General features: G+C 40.8%; 1 protein-coding gene across 1 annotated transcript; it reads left to right on the top strand.

The window, feature by feature from the left end:
* Positions 1-3,198: 3,198 nt before the first annotated feature.
* Positions 3,199-13,480, top strand: enc1 (ectodermal-neural cortex 1). Its single transcript, XM_010771549.1, has 3 exons — positions 3,199-3,492; positions 8,642-10,458; positions 12,958-13,480. Exon 2 carries the CDS (start codon positions 8,648-8,650, stop codon positions 10,421-10,423), a length of 1,776 nt encoding a protein of 591 aa, XP_010769851.1. The 5' UTR covers positions 3,199-3,492; positions 8,642-8,647; the 3' UTR covers positions 10,424-10,458; positions 12,958-13,480.
* Positions 13,481-16,434: the final 2,954 nt, after the last annotated feature.

Raw genomic sequence — 16,434 nt, 5'->3', positions numbered from 1 at the left:
ACGCGCGCATGACCAATGAGGGCACGAGATAAGTTTGTGCACAGATGGAAGGATGACAGGCAGGTAGGCCATCCAGTTATAGCCGGTCCAGCTAAAATGATTTGTCGTGCTTTTTACAGTACTACTACGGCTTCCACAGATGACATTTTTTTATGTATTTTTTGTCAAAGCACTTTAGATATTCATTGCTATCGGGATGTTAAGAGCATTCCATGGAATATAACAAAAAGTGTATCTCGAGCCGGTTTCTCAAACGTACCTGCACCTTTAATGTGTGCATGTGAAAATGTGTGTCTATGTTTGATTATGTATGTGTGTACACTCACTGGCCACTTTATTAGGTACACCTGTTCTACTGCTCATTAATGCACATAACTAATAAGCCAATCACATGGCAGCAACTCAATGCATCTAGGCATGGAGACATGGTCAAGGACCTGGTGAAGTTCAAACAGAGCATCAGAACGGATAGGAAAGGGGATTTAAGTGACTTTGAACATGGCATGATTGTCGGTGCCAGGCGGCCTGGTCTGAGTATTTCCAAAACTGCTGATCTACTGGGGTTTTCACACACAACCATCACTAGGGTTTACAGAGAATGGTCAGAAAAAGGGGAAATATCCAGTGAGCGGCAGATCTCTGGGAGACAAGGCCTTGTTGATATATATATACATAGTCTATAATGTTATACATAAGAAGATTGACAATAAAGTTGACTTTACTTTGATTTAAGAAAAGGTATCTGCATCTGACCCATAGTATTAGGAACAGTCATAGTTGATTTGATGGTGATATTCAGTATATTATAATCTGATTCTGAAATAGTCAAGTTAAAAGTACACTAATTAATCTGAATTGTAGTACAATGATGTGGTTTACAGTAAAAGCTGACGACTGCATAAACCAGAATGAGTGAGAGTTATTACTGAGTTGTGTTAAGGATGTGACCATGTTTTTACTTATTAACATTATTGAGTTATTTTTAAGTAGAAGAAAGTGATTTGGCATCAACTAGACAGGTTTTAGTGATTAATATCTGCTAGCATCTGTACCTTACACTTTATATTCACTCACATGTTATTTTTGCACAATATTTGAACTACAACAAATAATAATTATAAACTTAAAATAAAATAGAATACAAATAACCATGAGAAACACATTTAAATAAAAAGCAGATAGGAAAAAGATGCATTTGTGTATGTAGTTTGCCAGTTTGGATTACTTCTTAAAAATGTTTTGTCCACTAGGTGTCTCTAGTGTCTCATGTAGCATTTACTGCCAGACATAATGTATTGTTCTAGCACCTTTCATACAATAATTGCAATTCAAAGTGCTTCACTTCTCTTAAAATACTCACAGAAAATATCACATAGAATACAGTTACCAGTAAAAGACATAGAAACAAATTTAAAATAGCATAGAATAGAAATATAAAAAAATTAAAGTTACAACGATAAAATTGTGCATTTAAAGGAGGATAGTGCAAATACAACACACAATCTGAGACCCCAAAACAACAAGGAAATTAAGCCAATTCAACCAGACACAACAGAAAACAGATAAATGAATTATTCCCTTGGGTTTAAGCTTTCAATCTTCGGCACTTTTAGTCCCACACAGATACTGTCCACTAGATGTCTCTCCTGTCACATGGAGCGTTTGCTGCCATAATGAGTTTCTGTTCACAGATAACCACTCTTCTCTAAGAAACACTCTGCTGTGATCTCCTGAAAACGAAGCTACAATAATAGAGTCATTTCTGTCTTAATAAAGGCAGCTGATGGGGGACAGGAAACCGGATGAGAGTATGTTAACGATCCGATCACCACAGCACATACAAACAAAACAATAACATCATAGCCTCGAGGGTCCACTGCAGTGCAGTCACAGCCAAAAGTCCCGACAAGAGACCACAGATGTGACTCACACAAGATGTCCAGGGATATAATTGGACTTCCTGTTTCCAGCTACCCCAACCAGAAACCACAATTTCTTTATAATCCTATGGGATTTACTGTATGTCTATGGCATCCTGTGGTGAGTTTGCTTTGGCTCCATGAAACAACAAGTCTCTTTAACACAATATTGTTTTTAAAATGTATCAGTCATTTTTTGTTTTTGCACAAGCATAAAAACAAAACATTTATTTTACTTTACTAACCTACCATCAGCTACAGTGGCAATGAGTTTGTGCATGTGTGTCTTTAAACACATCTTTCAAAAGCTAGATTTAAAATAACAAATGCAACATATAGAGTTAAAGTTACACTCTAAAATGATTGGTTCAAAACTTTCCAAACTCTCCCATACGTCTCTCATTGCAGTACTATAGTTAGAGCATTTGGGTTATGTATACAGACTAACAATTGTATGGTTGTTCCTGTTTGAACTTATAAATAAAGCATAACATAGAAATACTCAAGCACTATACTAAAGTATTGATTACATTTTCTTGCTACTGATCTGACATTATTGTATATTATATACCTTTACGTTTAAAATGCAAATACTAAATCACTCAAACTTTTACTACAAATGTTCTTACTGTCCACGACTGATTTGACATTATCATATCTAAACTTTGCTTTAAGAAAAGGTCTCTGCACCCAGGGAGCAGTGTAGGAACAATGCTTTGCTCAGGGGCCCCTCTGTCGTTTCACGACTTGAACCGGTCCCCGTGGACTGAGCTACCCCCACCATACGTTGATGCCTTGAGTTCAACCCAAAGGTGTTTTTTCTTTGATTTGGTATTATAATATCTAAATCTGATGTAGTAAAGTTAAAGGTAGCCATCATCCCTTCTGAAATACATGGAATCAGATATAAACAAGCACAACAAATGGGAATTGGCCACTCAAGAAAGTAGTAACATTGTTACTTTAAAAAGTACTTTCCCCTTTCTTTATTAGTAGTAAAGTATAGATATTTCGCACTATACTGTTAAAAGGTTCCTGAGTTGAGGCTTATGAAATTGTGTAGTTTGAAATACTTCAACCTAAAGAACCTACATCAGACGGAGATGTGTTTGTTAATGTGCGTGGGAGGAAACTCCTGCCTTGGGAGACCTCCACATCTTTTTGCATTCTCCCCCCTCCCCCCCCGCCACCTCTCTTCATTTCCTGCGCGGTGCCGGTCCTCCCCCTCTCATTGTAAACACACCCATTGATCCAGTGAGGAGGACTGGGAGCGCAGGAGCCGCACCGCCACACAGGAGCCGATCAGCCGCCTCCAAACAGCTCATCCTCTACTCTAAAGCACGTTCATTTTTACGCTTCCTTTATCTATACTGACATTTCCAGATTTTCTACACACTGTTGCGCGTTATCTGACAGAACCGTCCTCATCCTCCCTGATTATCCGCCAGCAGTTTATCGGAAATTACCAAGGAGTTGTGACTCCCGAGCGCAAGGCGGCATCGTGGCTCTGTCAGAAGTGGCATGTTCGAGGGATACTGCGGACACAAATGAACTCCTGCTTTCACCCAAAGAGGTAAATTGAACAATTACTCACATTTCCCGTTATAGCTTATTATTGTATTGTAACATCCCTTTTTAATAAAGGAAAACTCCGGTTCTGTGGCAGAGAAAGCGCAAAAGAAAGCAGGCTTATGGACAAAAGATTGTTGTTGACATTCCTTTATTAAGACAATATAGCTATCATTTGGTATCGATTGTCTTTATTTTCATGAGATTCCATTTCAGTCCTTTGTGCTCTCTTCGGCATCTCATCCCTGCATGCTCGAGATGTTTTGCATGTGTTGAAGGCGACATCAGGTGTGACACGCTCTTCTTGGTGATGATCAACACTATTTTCTCAGTGCAGACATGGGGCTTTGGTACAAATCTTGCTCAGATGTGTGTGGACACTTGGGCTTGGACTATACATTTGAGATTAGGATTGATGCCGACATGCAGATCAATAGCTGCTGGCTGTGTCCCCATGTTCTGCATCTTGCTTAATTATTTCTTCCCCCTCCAAGTGGCAGATGCACAGATCTGGCCCACATACGCCTTGTGTTTACTTTAGAAGTCTCTCCCACCAATCCCTCTTCCTGCGTCCATGGTTGACTGTGAACACCTGGCAATGATTTTAAACAGACTGCAGCCAGGCCTCAGATAGAGAGACCAGAGGCGGCATGGCTGTTTCTTTTTTAACTAAGTGCTTAGTGAGTGTGCATGTATGTGCTCTGCTGCTCTGTGGGTGTGGATCTGTTTTCTGTGAGGATGACAACTCTCACAGACATCCAGCCAAGCGCTCGCTCTCACACTGATGGCATATTTTCCTCCTCTCAGGGCACGTCGGTGTGAATGCACTCTGTTACTGGGACATAACATAGATAGGGGAGTAACAATACCATTAGCGCTTATTTTTTTATAGATGATAATGATTATAAGTATTGATTTGAGGTCTGCAAACAAATGTAATTGGCATTTAATCAATATTTTCATCATTAATTAGCAATTAATCTTATTTTCTTTAATTAGTTGTTTAATTTTTTTTTGGTCTACAATATTTTCCAATTTAGTGGGTGATGTCTTCACACTACACATTTGTCTGGCAAACACTCCCAAAACATAAAGGTCGTCCGACTCATGATATGAGACAAAGAAAAGCAACACATCCTCATATTTGAGAAGCTGAGAAGAGGATGTGTAGCGCTTTTGGATAATGAAACAATTTTCAGATAAGAAAAAAATATCCAACCTAGTGCCTCGAAGTCTTCTCATATACTTTCCCTCATAGAAGTAATGCAACACGTAATACCATCGTAAATCCACATGTGAACCGAGGTAGGGTGACCAAAATGTTAGGGTATTACTTTTTCAAGATTACAAACTTGAAGATTTGTTTTCTTATTTACGGCATTGGTAAACTTTCATTTCAAGAGGAGATATAAGACTGACAGCCAGTGACAACAGTTAAGCAAAGTTGTCAACAAATGTTTTCCTTGATGGTCCACAAATAATATCAATAATTTTCATTTTGCATTCATCTTCCAGGATTTAACCAAACAATTACGAGATAACAAAATGCCAGAAATAGGGACATAGTAAAGTGAATTTATTTACTTATTTCAAAATCCGAGTCCGAACAATGGACGAACTGGAATACAATATAAACCAGAGTTAAAAAACATTTATGATTTTTTATTCTGAAACTATTCAATGTCCGATCAGATGCTATTGGCATTTATTAAATCATGCCTACAGGAGGGCCGATGCTGTGGACAAGCACATTTATAACAAAGGACCATTCCAATTTAAATTACAAATAAAAGAACACAGGGTTTTCAGGTCCTGCAGGTTTAGTTGTTAATCCAGGCTTTATCCTTTAATATGCAAATAGCATAAATCTCTGCTCTTCTTCTCTTTGTTCAGCTGCACTGCACTCACTGTATGAATGAGTGAGCACGTTCATCCAAGGACAACTTTGTTTGGTGTTAAATAAATGCAAAACACCTTCGGTAATGCAGAAATGTTTTAAATAAATATGAAATCATTGTATTTTCACTATTCCTCCTACAAGCAAAGCATTATCATACTGCATCATTTGATCACATCTGTTGATTTGTCCTCAACTGTTTCACTGGCAGAAGTGAATTGAAGTGTTTATCTGCCAGTAAGATAGTGACCTGACAACTGGAGGTTATTTTGTTAACATGCTAATTATTAGTATCTGCAAAACCTCCTCCAAGTGGTGATTTATTAGGGCCACTTATTCAAATCTAGCCACTTACAACTTACAATTAACAAACATGCATACTGCAGCATCAGTACTCTCTCTCTGTGTGTGTGTGTGTGTGTGTGTGTGTGTGTGTGTGTGTGTGTGTGTGTGTGTGTGTGTGTGTGTGTGTGGGAGGGGATGTTTGCAGGTGTGAGAGCAGGCTAAGGTATTCTCATTATAGCTGAGCCATAGCTGGAATGCAATAACTCCTGTTGAACCAAGGCTGCCGTTGGATTTGTATTTAATCAACTTGTGATAAAGGAAGATCTTGCTCTTATTATTATCATTAAAGTACAGTGTGTTGGATGAACAAAACTTCTAAATGGAATACTTTACATGAGAAATACATTTAACTATGTTTAACATAACTACTGCATGGCTTTAAACTGAATAATGATATTAACGTGAAATTAAAAACCAACATGGAATTATGTTTGTTATGTCATCAAATTAAATAATGTATCAAAAGTAATATGCTATTTTAAACCAAACCATGACCATTTTCTAAACCAAAGCTAGTCATTTTAGTCGTTTTTTTGGTCTTTTTGTTTGGTTGCAATTTAAACCGTTAACCACTTGTTTAAAACTGCGACCATAATGAGATGGAGAATTCGTTTTTTTTTATGGGAATGTAATTAAATGCCTGTCCTAAATGTCAAACTATTCCAAGTAATATTGTTTGAGGCTTTTCAAAACATATTAAAATTGGCTTGTAAAGAATGGTAACACACACACTTTCTTATTATAGCACTTCCATAAGGCTGCAACTAACGATTATTTTCATCATAGAATAATCTGCAAATGAATTACTTATTCCTCAAAAGGTCCAAGGTTGTGTCTTTGAATGTCTTGTTTAATCATTACAAAAAACAATGACATAAATATTAATATGATTAAAGCAGAGAAAATGAGGAAATACTACTTTATAATACTACTAATACTAAATACTATCTGAAGAACTGAAAACTTTATTTTCTGACATTTTCTGAATATTCGATCCTCAAAATACATGGTATTTTTCCTGAGAATGTACTCATGGTTGTAGCTTCATATAGGATTAAAACAAGTTATCTTCTATCCTTGCAAGCTTCCTGACCTGTTTTGAGTGTTTTAAAGGCTTAGATTGGAATGCAATGCAAGTGGTTTAAATACCTTTTGCTAACACAGGTTGTGTTTTCCCTATGACAGCTGTAGCCAAACGGCCAGTCTGGGTTGCAGCTGGTTTTGGAATTTAGTTTAACTGGATTTCGTCATTTCCCAGGAACTTGTAACATAAAAATAACATTTGGTTGAAGATAAAGGATTGAACAACACAGCTCAGCATTGGATTTTCAATTGTTAGTGTGGGTCACACCTGATTGTCTATTCATGAAGCAGCATTCTGAGGACCATGAGCAGATGATGCAATGTAAAGAAAATGGAAACTCTCATTTTTGCAGCGAGGTTGTAGATCACTTATGACATCTGGGAACTTTTGAACTCTTTAAATCTTGAAGTTTTAGTTGACAAAAAACACTTTATGTAAGGTTTAAAATGCCAGAGACACTAGGTGAAACACCTTTAAAAAAGAACCAAGCTGAAATGATTGAAGCTGATAACTATTTGAGAAAACCAGAAACATCTCATGCCGGTTTGGATATGTAAACGACAGATTTTGGAAGTATCATTTTTCTTTAAGTATATATACTTTCAAAGGAAGCAAACTTCTACAACTCCTTAAATCATTTGGAGTGATTTACTAGGTCATTCAGGGACACAGTACCTGTCGAAACATAGTGCCAGACCCTTTTGACAATTCTAGAAACTGGTTCAAATGAATGTGAGTTCTGAGCGAAGACAGGGCAAGGACAGTGAAGATAGGCTGTGACTTTCTGGAGGGGAGTGGAGTCAATTCTGTGCATTACTCAGAGGCTTAAAGGAGTCCCGCTGTCTCCTTCTCTCCTCACTTTATAAAGACCTCTGCAAAGAGAGACTTACTTGTAAATCATGGTTTCTCTAAAAGAAGGGGATTAGTGCTGCTTGGGGTTTGGAGCAGAAAAGCCTCTTGGTAGTGTGAGAAGACAATAGTTATCTACTTGACCTTCATAACTCCCAGGCGTCTGCTGTTGTGCAACTTGTAATCACGGATCTCTTGCTTAATGTATCTCTGGGGAAGGATTGCAATACTCACCAAAAAGGCACATCATCATCATAATATGGATATTACAGTTGCAAAACGCAATATTTCAGCATCAATATCCCAGTGTCATGGCTGAGATTAGGCAATAACACTTCTTCAGTGAATATAGATGGATCCAATATAGAACATCATTTCTCATAACACTATAATGATCCAATTTCCTTCCTTAAACTGTGTCTTGACGGGAACAGGTTTCTATATCATTATTGAAACTTGCTTCCTCGTTACGGGAAACTCAATATCATGGTGCTAAACTCACAAAATGTTCTTCACCAAGCAGATATCATTGATGTGTGTAATTTTACTTAGAGGAGTTTGCTCTTGTTGTCTTACTGACACATCAAAGGCACCCCTTTAGCTGATGTTGAAGGGGGTTGCGCTCTTTGTTCGACTGTCTTTACTTTGAGTCAGTAAGAAGGACCCTATCAGCTTATGATCGTAGCAACTTCAAGATAAAAAACGAAAGATGATTGTGAACTCAACGAGTGAACGAGCACCTACAGTAAAGCCAAGAAATTAATTTGAAACCATTTAATTTACCTCCTGTTTGAAAAGACAAAAACCACATGAACACAAAACTTAACCTGAACCCAATCCTCTACTCAGCAAAACATAGAATAATCTTGTGTAATGGCAGTGTTTCCCACAGAATTTGATTATATTTGTGGGGGCACCACATCTGAATGGACTTTCATTATAAAACGTATTTAAAAAATCTTGTCTTTTCTTTTTCAGGATTCAATGAAAATGTCTGTGTGTGTCCATGAGAACCGGAAATCCCGAGCCAGCACCGGCTCGATGAACATCTACCTGTTCCACAAGTCCTCCTATGCGGACAGTGTGCTGATGCACCTCAACTCTCTGCGGCAGCAGCGGCTCTTCACAGACGTCCTGCTTCATGCGGGGAGCCGCTCTTTCCCATGCCACCGCGCCGTGCTGGCCGCCTGCAGCCGCTACTTTGAGGCCATGTTCAGCGGCGGGCTGAGGGAGAGTCAGGCCAGCGAGGTCGACTTCCGTGACTCCCTTCACCCGGAGGTGTTAGAGCTTCTGCTGGATTACGCCTACTCATCACGTGTGGTCATCAATGAGGAAAACGCAGAGTCTCTACTGGAGGCTGGGGACATGCTGGAGTTTCAGGACATCCGGGATGCCTGCGCTGAATTCCTGGAGAGAAACCTGCACCCGTCTAACTGCCTTGGCATGCTGTTGCTGTCTGACGCCCACCAGTGCATCAAGCTGTCAGAGCTCTCCTGGGGAATGTGCCTCAGCAACTTCCCCACTATTTGCAAGACAGAGGACTTCCTCCAACTGCCCAAAGATATGGTGGTGCAGCTTTTGTCCCATGAGGAGCTAGAGACAGAAGATGAGAGACTGGTCTATGAGGCGGCCCTTAACTGGATCAACTACGACCTGGAAAAGAGGCACTGCCACCTTCCAGAGCTCCTGAGAACGGTCCGCCTGGCCCTGCTGCCCGCCATCTTTCTCATGGAGAACGTTTCTACAGAAGAGCTGATCAACGCCCAGCCTAAGAGCAAGGAGCTGGTGGATGAAGCTATCCGCTGTAAGCTGAAGATCCTGCAGAACGATGGCGTGGTTAACAGCCCTTGTGCCCGACCAAGGAAGACCAGCCATGCCCTCTTTCTTCTGGGAGGGCAGACTTTCATGTGTGACAAGTTGTACCTGGTGGACCAGAAAGCCAAAGAGATCATCCCCAAGTCTGACATCCCCAGCCCCAGGAAGGAGTTCAGCGCCTGCGCCATTGGCTGTAATGTGTACATCAGCGGTGGCAGAGGTTCAGAGAATGGTGTATCCAAAGATGTGTGGGTCTATGACACCGTCCAAGAGGAATGGTCGAAGGCGGCACCCATGCTCATTGCCAGGTTTGGCCATGGCTCTGCGGAGCTGAAACACTGCCTCTACGTGGTGGGAGGCCACACAGCTGCCACCGGCTGCCTTCCAGCCTCTCCATCGGTATCTCTCAAACAGGTGGAGCAGTTCGACCCAGTGGCGAACAAGTGGACAATGGTGGCTCCTTTGAGAGAGGGTGTGAGCAATGCAGCGGTGGTCAGCGTCAAGCTCAAGCTCTTTGCCTTCGGGGGAACCAGCGTCACCCACGACAAGCTGCCCAAGGTGCAGTGCTACGATCCGCAGGAGAACCGATGGTCTGTACCCGCGTCCTGCCCGCAGCCCTGGCGCTACACAGCCGCTGCCGTGCTGGGAAACCAGATCTTCGTCATGGGCGGGGACACAGAGTTCTCTGCATGCTCGGCTTATAAGTTCAGCAGTGACAGCTACCAGTGGACTAAAGTTGGCGACGTGACGGCCAAGCGCATGAGCTGCCAGGCTGTGGCGTCGGGAAATAAACTGTACGTTGTGGGTGGGTACTTTGGCACACAGCGGTGTAAAACTCTGGACTGCTATGACCCCACGCTGGATGCTTGGAACAGCATCACTACTGTGCCATACTCACTCATTCCCACTGCTTTCGTCAGCACCTGGAAGCATCTGCCCGCTTGAGCCCCAAAACCCTCTTCCTACACCCTCTCAATGAGGTAAGTTTGACATCTCACTTTTCTTTGTCTGTTTATAGGTCTTGGGGGGTAAATTTGTCAAAAACAATTGGCATAAAGTTGGGTCTGAAGACTACAAATTTCGAAATGAAAACAATCTAGAGTTTGGAAAATGAGTTTACCAGACTTATGTAGCCCACTTCTCATCTCTGCATGTGGTTAGCCGCTCAAGGCTACTTTTGCCAAGTAAGAAGAATGGGATAAAAGCTCTATTCCTGCAGCCTTTTAAACTGCCCATAGTGAGTCTGTCTTCTATATAATACCAAGGCAGTAACAGTTTGACAGGTTTTTTTCCTTTAGCTAACGGTGCAACATTGATGTGCATTTGCATTCTTAAAGTGTGCACAGTTTTTGTTTGTTAATTAATTACAGCCAAATCAATGGGGTGTTTTTGAGGCAGATTCAAATATAAGTATTCCATATCTTGAATATATACAGCGTATTTATATAATAATAATAATAATAATAATAATAATAATGAATATAAGCAAATATATTGGCATATATTTCATTTTCACACTTCACCCCACATAAACAGAATCAGGTTGGCAGTGATGCTTCTAATCTGGCAGAGACACAGAGATAAATAGGTCAAACATATTTAAAAATGCAATCCATAAAACATTGATGTAGGCTGTATTTGCAAATTTTTCAACATATATGACAATCTGTGATAACCTGCATTGTGTGTTGCTGTTGGGTGTCTCATATTTTCAGAATAAGAGAAACACTGACAGTACGTAAGTGGAGTATTCTCAGAAGAAGCGAGAAAGGAGCTTTAGCGGAGGCAGGGAGGGGGGATTGATGGGGGCTTGTGTGTGTTAGTTAAGTGAGTTATGCTGATGTGGGGATGGGCTGAAGGACAGAGAGGGTAATTGAAAGAGAATAGGATACTTTTATTGCTCCTGTGGGGGAAATCCCTCTAAGAGGGAAATGGGGGTCTACCAATTAGACAAGCCACACACCAGCAGGCTACAACACCCTGGCAAGGGTAATCCACTCTCTCCCGCCTTCCTTTGACGAGGTTATGGTCTTTACGGCGGTGAGAGGGAAGGCAGGCCGGCGACTCATGCAGTGTCGGAAACCATTCATCAGAGGTGACAGAGATGTGGCAGGAAAGGAAGTGAGGAGGGAGAATCGTACACCTCCTCCCCCTCAGCCCTTGTTAGCGGTGGTCTGAACATTTCCTGTGATACTCTAGTGTCTCTTCTGCCTCCATGTATGTCTTCTTTACCTCAATGTAACCCTGCTCTCCTGCTCTGATGATGATCAGGCCAGACGCATGTGGAGCATGGGTAGTCAGCTGGCAAAGCGGGTCGTTCTGCATGCTGCAGGCTCATGATCAAATCACATCAAACTATCGCTACACCCCACACTGTTGCCCCCACACATACCCATGCAGGCAATCTTTCTCAATTTGCTGTATTTATTAAAATGGCTCGGGGCTCTAAGCTCCTGAGAAAGCCAATGAGAGAAGAAGAATGACTCCCCAGCTGTCCAGCAAAGGCACAGTTTCCCATGTGATAATGCCAGGAAGCAGCAGAGCAGCTCCACATACTGTGATGTTCCTCCACTCTCCACAGGATGAAATATTTGTGAAGACTTATTATTCCCTTTCTTTTCAGTGACTCATCTCTGAAAAGGAGAGAGTAGACTGAAGGTTTAAACTATCTCTAAGCCAATGCAACACAGTGCTCAGTGAAGGACATAATCCTGCTACTTATTTAATACTGAATTTGTTTTTGGTGCGCCTGCCTGTCATGGCAACTGACAGTCTCCTCACTGAAGGCGTTGAAAAGACGAAATGTGGAGGAACGGAAAAGAAGGCCGACTGTTTAGGAATGAAAGGGGAAGGAAGTATGTTAGACCTCACAGAAGGAGATTGTAGCTGAGAGAAAGAAGAAGTTCTCTCGGTTTTTCCCAGGGGAACAATCCTAACTTGTCTGAGTTACTTCCTCTTTGGATTTTTTCCCTTTGGAAAGCATTTAGTGGGTTTTGAGAGAATACAATAACGAAGTATTTTTGACTGCCTTCCGTGTTGATAATGCAGTCCTATTTCCGGGGTGACTGAATGTAATTGTAGATATTTGGAGGTTAAAAAACAAAGTACCAGAAACCAAATACATGCCACCACAGTGTCTTTGAGCATCTGAAAAAGCGCTTAGAAATCAAATGTATTATTATTATTATTATTGTTTAAGAGTAAAACTAAAAATGCAATACCAGAATATCCAAAAATGTGTGCACATACAAGAATGTTCACACAGTATTGAGGTCAACAAAAATGATGGAGGTCAATACCATCATGTGATATATCAACATTTAAAGGCCTAGTAACCAAGCAGCTGTATGCCTGAGCCTCGTGTATTGTCCTCTGTTTCTAGGATTCCTTTTCACTTTCAATAATTAAAAAGTTACCTTTTAACTGTTGAGTTAAAGGCGTCATACCCACTTAACAAATGATTCTTTTGTCTCCCTTAGATTTCCCTGTTTTGCATCATTTACTGGACTCCAACTGTGAAGAAGCACACATCCTCTTCCTCTAGAAGAGAAACTAAGCAGTGATGTACAGACACCCGCATTCATCTTGTTGTCGCAGAAGAGGCAGAAACTGGACAATAGCTGGACACTTTCACTGGAATGATGTCGTCCTTCATTTCCGAGAAAGAAGCTGAGGCATACAGTAGCTCGCGTAAACAAAATTCTGCTTGCTACATGAGGCACAAACTACCACCTTGTGTACATATGGCATATCAGACTCCTGCTTCCATGCTGCCATAGAGGACTGCAAACATAACACAGCCTGCATTTCTCCCATTTAGTCATGACAGGCTTGTGCGGATCTGTATTGATGTTTTTCTCCATGATAAAAAAAGAAGAAAAAGAATACTCTATTCATCGAGGCTGCAATGTATAGCATGATGGATGTTCTACTTAGATTGAGGGATGGAGAATGCAATGTTGGTGTGCTGAGGAACTGACTGAATATAGCTGATTTAAAAAAGGCACAATGAAGGAGCAATTCTCCCCCTTTCTCTCCTCTAATAAGCTCTTTTGTTTGACCCTTGTTTTTTTCCTTCTTTCAGAGACGTTTCTTTTAACAGCTCTGACACACAAAAGAAAACCTTTAAGTGTTCCTCTCATGAAGGCTTTGGCCGTTTGCTGTCACTTGCAAGCCGCGAGGTGTTGACGACCAACACCAGCTGAAGTTGAGGAGGATGAAGGGGATCTGTGGAGAGGTGCTTGGGGTTGCGACCTTACATGTTTGCTGTTTTGCAGCGAAGCATTAACGCCCGCTGAGTGCCGGTTAACCAACCCACTGTACACAGAGGCGGTATTCATAAAGAAAACTGTCACATTCAGCTGTACACTTAACGCAGCTTCTGTTATTCTGATAAAAAGCAGTTGCTCGTCTGCTGAGTCACCGCTTAACCTTCCTACAGCATGTCCACTCATAGTGATTCAGTAACTCTGGCATGAACCCTTCTCTTGTCACAGAAATATTGTCACCTTAAACTGAACTGAGAATTAATCAGTTTCTTTTTTTTAAAACCTCGCTGCAATGTAGTCTTAATTTATATGACAATGATGATTACTCTTTTATTTTAATATGTTTGATCCTATTTATTTCTTCTCTGCCTGCATTCTTATGTGAATGTATGTTCGGCTTGCGTCATGCATGGCCAGGTGTTGTGTTTTATTTGATCTCAGTCGGGCTGCATTTTGCACAATTCATTCTTTACCAGGAGGAACTTGTTTTTTAAAAAGTTAAAAGAGTGTGGAAGAGGAAGAATGGCTAGGATTACTGATGGGGTGAATCAGTTTAGGCTGCTGCCCACATAGGAAGACTGAACGGGTTGAAATATTCTCCCTTTTGATAGGTTCTTTTTAAGCTCACTATTGGGTCCTAGCCTGTCTTAAATTGTGCCGTCGGGGGGCCAAACAGTACCAACAAATCAAGAAAGTATCAAACCTGGAGAAAGTGCAGTATGTGACCTTGTAACTAACCCTGACATGGTTCAGAGTGGGACATTCCTCCAGCTGTCTCAAGGACAACTGGAGGACTGTCACATGTGTTAACTTAACTCATCGGGGTGTAAACCCAGTCTTCTTCACCATTAGGTTGAGAAAGAGTTGAATCCATTAAGCTGTGCATTGATAAAGGCAGACACCGCAGTGCTTTTCGCCATAGTGTTAATAATGCACATTGAAAAAATATGAAAAAAACAACATTGCAAGTTCCTAAAGACCAAAAAGAGAGAATGTCTTAAACACTTGCATAACACTTGTAACTCAAATCAGTGTTTTCTGTGTGTATGTCTTTCTATAACTGCCTGAACCTTTGGTGTTTTACATTTGAATATTAATGGGATCATTGAATTCAATGTAAGAGGTTATGTTTTGGTGGAATATGTATACATTTTTTTCGTCCTTCCTCGTGGATTCATGACAAAAATGTTATCTGTGGGAAAACAGCTCTATAAATTCCTGCTCTGTTCCTGAAGCCACCCAAAAGATGTTTTCCTTTTATTGGCAATTTCAGGACTTCTTTGGAGACCCTTGGGGCTTCATAATGTTGACCACCTCAAACCACTGAGCACAGGATCTCTGGCCCCACCAATCAGAGGAGCATTGCTTTCCCATAGAGCGCAAGTTTCCCTAGCAACAGCGAGCAATGAATGCCCCCTCAATTTGCACCTAATTGCCGAGTGGCACTTCCCATTTCTACTCTTGTCCTCCGCTTATCCTCGGATTTATCTGGAAATCCAGCTGGCTCAGATTGGAGCGCAGTGTCCCGCTTTGCATAATGATGTAAAATTAGACAGAACTGACTGTCAATGTGTATCAGTTTCATTTTCTTTGTCATGTGTTTAATTTCAATTTTTTTATGGCATTATTTTGTACATTTTTTCACAATGTGAAATTCATGGCTAATAAACATAAGAGTTTTTTTCTCTTGACTGTAAAGCATTGTGTCTTTGTCTTCAGTATGGATATAATTTATGTTTAAAAGGAAAAAGCAGCGTGAACACAGCATAAGGTGCGCTCTCATTACTGCATGTTTCACATATTCAGGCAGCTTTGGAGTGAAAGCAGCAGCCAGGGTGTCCTGAGGTATTTAAGGCAGTATATCATGCGTACAGCTTTTGTTCTGTGGAGGAGGGACTGAAATCATCTTATCAGTGCCTCTGGCTTCTAAGCTTCCTGCACAAGAACAGGCGAAACACAGCCAGATACTTTTCCTTTCTCTGGCAAGTCACCTTGGCAACGGCAGCCTTTATCTGCAAACTGTGGGGGCTGGAGGAGAACACGACCTCTCAAAAAGCACCTCTCTCCTTTTCGCCCTCCCTGACCTGCCTCCCCTTTAACTGCCCTACACCCCCTCTCACACTTTCATCAGTGAAATACATCGCAGAGTGGTTCCCAATGGAGGAAAGTAACTAAGTACATTTACACAAGTATTGTACTTAAGTACCTCTTTGACATATTTGTACTTTACTTGAGTATTTCCATTTAATGCTACTTTATACTTTCACTTGGCTACACTTCAGAGGCAAATATTGTACTCCACAACATTTATTTGAACACTACTCTCTACATATAAAAACACATGATATGCTGATGTGGTATAATGCAGTACTATACACGGTGTTTCAGGTATCTACATTTGGTCCACATTGACAATACAAAAATACTCTATACTTTAAAAAAAAAACAGGATAATATAATAACCATAATAATATAAAACTGTGAAAGGAGCCATTCTGCATAACGAGTACTTTTACTTTTGATACTCCAGAATTGTATGAGGTGAAGTTCGATTTTCAGGAGGACTAAAGTTTTTTACAATGACTTCATTTTTCCATGTGTTTCAACAATAGTAGGTTTTATAAAGTAAAGACGGTGTCTACCGGGTAAAGTTCTTATTATATTTTATGCCCTACCGGCCGATTTTTA

This window comes from Notothenia coriiceps, unplaced genomic scaffold (genome assembly GCF_000735185.1).
Source record: "Notothenia coriiceps isolate Sejong01 unplaced genomic scaffold, NC01 NC01_scaffold00010039, whole genome shotgun sequence".
NCBI lineage: Eukaryota > Metazoa > Chordata > Actinopteri > Perciformes > Nototheniidae > Notothenia > Notothenia coriiceps.
The sequence above is the reverse complement of the archived record's forward strand: the minus strand, read 5'-3'. Positions and strand labels throughout refer to the sequence as shown.